Genomic DNA, 4347 nt, shown 5'->3' with positions numbered 1-4347 from the left:
CACTAGTATTGAAATGCTGGGTTGCATGCCTAATTATTTTACAAGTTCAGAAATCATTAGAAGTTTAACCTGCGTTTGTAGAAATTATGTCTGATTTAGTTTAAGTATTTATTTTTTTGGTGAATAAAAAAAAATTTAACAAATCACTGATTCTGTAATCTGGTATTAAAAATGCTACAAACTAGTAAGGACTGTGATGCTGACAAGAACAGTGGTTATTCTCTTGCTATACTGGTCCTGAAATTCATGATTTATTTGCAATTTGTGATTTATTTTTTTTTTTTAAGATGGGTAAGGTTTGTGCCATTTTTGGAGGAACCCGAGGAATAGGAAAAGCTGTTGCAGAATTACTGGCTCAGAAAGGCTGCCGCCTGGCGATTATTGCTAGAAATTTGGAAGTAGCTCAAACCACTGCACGTAGTCTTGGTGGTACGTATGCTGCCTTGCAATTATTTCTTCACTGTCTAGTGCTTACATAACTTGTAAAAATAGTAAGTTATTAAATAAACCTCATTGTTTAACTGGATTAAAATAAAGGCTGTGAAATTTGAAAGAGCTGTGTCGGTACAATTTTGTTTTCACAATGTTGTTTGGAAACTTGTGTTACCTATTCTACCTGCCAGGTATGAATTGTAAGGTGAAAAAAATTGTTCCAGGTCACAACAGGGAGGTGTTATGAATTGAGCCATCCTTGGGTCCTGAACAGACCAGAACTGAGACCAGTCTGTTCACCCTGATCTTCTGATTTCAAGTGGCCAAAAACATAAGCCAAGAAATAGTTACATAATTAATCAATACAATACTTGAAAATTGTCTTTATTTAATTCTCCAGAGGTTAAATGGCTTCGTCAGATTATAAGTAGTTCAACATCTGTTTTTGCAGTTGAGTTCATAAATTCTGCAGAAGTTTATGAGCTGTTATACCATCTTATACTATTATGACAATGTGCCTTTATTTCATAATAGCAGGACATTTGGCACTTAGCTGTGATGTATCCAGTGAACGAGAAGTCCAGAATACTTTTGAGGAGATGCAGAAGAATTTAGGTCCTATTAACTACTTGGTTAATGCAGCTGGGATTAACAGGTTAGTTATTTGTTACAAAATTATATATAATTCTGGATGACAGCATCTTATTGTAAGGCGCTAAGGTGCTTTGCGTTTATTAAGAGTATTGTTAATGAGTACATCTGAAGACAGTATTAAGTGCTGAAATGCTGGGGTTTGAACCCCAAGCCCAAATTAAGGTTGACATATGGGTGATCCCCACAGCCCTTCATCCAGAGGGGTGAGTTTGCCTTAGAGCTTCCCCCCAGGGTGCGGCCGGCCCTGCAGGGAGAGCCAGAAGGGAAATGAGCCCCAGGGGTCCCGCAGGGAGCTGACAAAGGTCAGAGGTCTGCTTGGGGATAAAAGCTGGGACCACTGGCAGGAAGGGGGGAAGTGTCTGTCTGTGAAGTGGATGCATTTCACAGAGCTTTCTGGTTAAGGAAGGACCTCCTGACTCTCCCTGGAACTGGGCCCCGGTCAGCTTGGACCTTTGTAAATGCAGGCTAGGAGAGTGAGAAATGGCCATGTGGCCACCTTTGTCTTATGTGTTTAACCTGCTGACCTGGCTGTTTCCCATTCCATCTATGGGAAGCCTTGGTTCTTTGTTCTGCCAATTGTCAGTCAGGTGTTGTTGTTGTTGGGGTTGTTGGGGGTCAGTTGTATGTGAACTAATTGACTTGTTTGTACCTCCAGCAATTGTTCATGGAATGACTTTTCTATATTCAATACAGTCCACTTACTGGTTTGTGTTCCTGCTGTCTGTGTCATTCCTGTTAGGCCTAGTCATTGGCAAAACAAGTGCTCACTAGTGTTTCGTGCTAATACTGGTAAGAGTCTTGCCAGAAGCATAGCTAATGTTTTTCTTGCTATGTGTCATCCTTGCAAGAGTATGATTTTGAGTGCTAGAAACCATAGAAATCCCCATTAATATTTAATTAATCAGTCATGCTTTATTATGAGTGAATGTGATCATTTGGCATGTGCAGAGATTTCCTTTGGGTTTTGGTCTGTTTGTCAGGGATGCTTTGTTACTGAGAACCAAGACTGAAGATATGATAGCTCAGATTCACACAAACCTTTTGGGAACAATGTTGACATGCAAAGCTGCAGTAAAAACCATGATTCAACAACAGGGAGGTGCTATTGTCAATATAGGTAAGTTGCGTGTCTAATCCAGTGCAATTCTGTGTCCTGGTTTTCTGGAAAGGTTTAGAAGGCATAATACGTTGAAATGTTACTTGTTATAATTGAATTTCTTTGTATTTAGACATTCTATATTGAACATTTCTTTATGAATGCTTATTTTGTGTAATTTTAGCAGCTTCTAAATTCAAAACCAGCTTGTTTCAGTAATAGACACCTCAGTTTATATTTTATTGAAAAAATTATTTTACCTTGAACAGCTCTTCAAGTAGCTAAATCTACCAGCTGCCAGCCAGTCACTGAGAATCAAATAGGTACAGCTGATTTTGTTTTTTTTTTCTGTGCAAGGATACCTTTTTAGAAAGCTCTTAATTTTATTCACTTGGTGTCTGTCGGTCAACAGATATGTGGTTTCCACAAAAATGTATTTATCCCATCAGTAAACTATAAAGTACTTTTAGTACTTTATAATAGTACTTTAGTACTGTTTAGTACATTTTAGTACATTTAGTACTTTACTTCTTAATTCCTTTTCTTGTAATCTCATTTTAGGTTCCAAATACAAAACCAAAATGACGAAGCTGGTATGAAGTTTCAAATTAGTCATTTAATCTTTTCTTCTCTTTGATTTTTTTTTTTTTTTAGGAAGTATTGTAGGACTTAAAGGCAATGCTGGTCAAAGTGTATACAGTGCAACTAAAGCAGGACTAGTTGGATTTTCACGCTCTCTTGCTAAAGAAGTAGCAAAAAAGCAAATTCGAGTCAATGTGGTTGCTCCAGGTTAGTTTTTGAGAAGCTCCTACAACCTTGACTGTTGCAGTACAAGATCATTAAAGAGAGAACCTGGACAGAAAGTTCTGTGAGGATAAGGCTGTGATTTCACAAGCTGATCTAGTTCAAGCAAACCACCACCCTGAAGGAAAAATCCTTCTGTCTCTAACTTTTTTCATTCACAGCTGCATACTTTGCCACTCACCTTGTGCTAGATCTAATGCCTCTCATATCTCTCCACGAGGAGATCTAGCTTGTAAAATAAGCAGGAAAAATACTTTTATTGTTTAGTGAGTTGCTGCTTACTTAAGGGTCTGGTGCCATCATAAAGGGGTACGGTTGTACAGTAGAAAGCAGAACTGAGACTTTCCCTTCTTGGTGGCAGCTAGAAAACATGTGAGATCAGCTCTTGAAGCTATGAAACTGCAGCTTATGTGAAGAGAAGTGTAGCAGTGGGAAAACTGAATCTCAGATAACTGAAAATTGTAAAGAAAGGTCCCTCAAAAGCATCAAGAAATATTCTTCAAATGAGTGCTATAATAGAAATTATCTAAGTGCTGTCAGAAGTTCTAACATGTAATTGAAACACTTGCAAGCTGTAGGGGTTCTTGCCAGAGATTCTATAGCCATGTTTTTACTGAGAATATTTTGGTGAGGTGACTGTATTTTGCCTTTCAGAAGAGCAACGCAAAATATGGTTTGGGGACCCAATTTTAGAGTTACCTCTTTTCCAATAGATTTCTACTGATCTCTGTGTTTTTATGATTACGTCAGTGTTTCCAAAAATGGAGGACATTTTATTGGTTGGGTAGAAATTTGTTCTTGGCTATAAAATGACATGTACTGACTTCTGAGACTTTGAAGAATGGTAGTTGGTGCTGAGTCCTGGTAGTAGATTTTACTTTGGAGGATTCCATCTGCTAGAGGTATTTAGCAGAAGGTTAGGTAGCTCTTCAAATCTCTCTCCTCTCTTAGGCTTTATTCACACAGAGATGACTGCTCATTTGGAAGAAGAAAAGTTGAAGAAAGCAATTCTTCTTGGAAGATTTGGAGAGCCTTGTGAAGTTGCACAAGCTGTTGTCTTTCTTCTAGAGTCCCCTTATGTTACAGGAAGTACCCTAGTTGTAGATGGAGGCTTGCAGCTTTTGACTTAAATACTACCTTGAATAAGTTCCTACTTAAGTGTTATGATGTTAATATATAAATATATAATTAATGACAGGGAGTGGGAATTATTTGATGATTAATATATGTAATTGTCTAGATATTCTTCAGAGGAGAAATTCTGCAGCAACGGATTCCAGCGCGTATGTTTAGCTACCTGAAAGAGTCATTTGATACTAATTTGGTATTATGAAGTCTGTGTATGTAAGAATTTGAAAAAG

The 4347-nt window shown here is 37.8% G+C and overlaps 1 protein-coding gene across 1 annotated transcript; it reads left to right on the top strand.

Annotated features, from left to right (window-relative positions):
* Positions 1-287: 287 nt before the first annotated feature.
* Positions 288-4144, top strand: CBR4 (carbonyl reductase 4). The gene is made up of 5 exons (XM_008941324.1): positions 288-429; positions 967-1087; positions 2067-2203; positions 2837-2971; positions 3938-4144. Exons 1-5 carry the CDS (start codon positions 288-290, stop codon positions 4114-4116), a joined length of 714 nt encoding a protein of 237 aa, XP_008939572.1. The 3' UTR covers positions 4117-4144.
* Positions 4145-4347: the final 203 nt, after the last annotated feature.

The sequence above is a fragment of the Merops nubicus genome, unplaced genomic scaffold, assembly GCF_000691845.1.
Source record: "Merops nubicus isolate BGI_N331 unplaced genomic scaffold, ASM69184v1 scaffold11400, whole genome shotgun sequence".
NCBI lineage: Eukaryota > Metazoa > Chordata > Aves > Coraciiformes > Meropidae > Merops > Merops nubicus.
This window is presented reverse-complemented; position numbering and strand designations above follow the sequence as displayed.

Excerpts from the sequence above, each read along its gene's own strand:
- CBR4 (XM_008941324.1), top strand. The coding sequence starts at position 288 with ATGGGTAAGGTTTGTGCCATTTTTGGAGGAACCCGAGGAATAGGAAAA. Across the intron at positions 2,204-2,836 it reads AGGTGCTATTGTCAATATAG|GAAGTATTGTAGGACTTAAA; the intron begins GTAAGTTGCGTG and ends TTTTTTTTTTAG. Across the intron at positions 2,972-3,937 it reads AGTCAATGTGGTTGCTCCAG|GCTTTATTCACACAGAGATG; the intron begins GTTAGTTTTTGA and ends CTCCTCTCTTAG.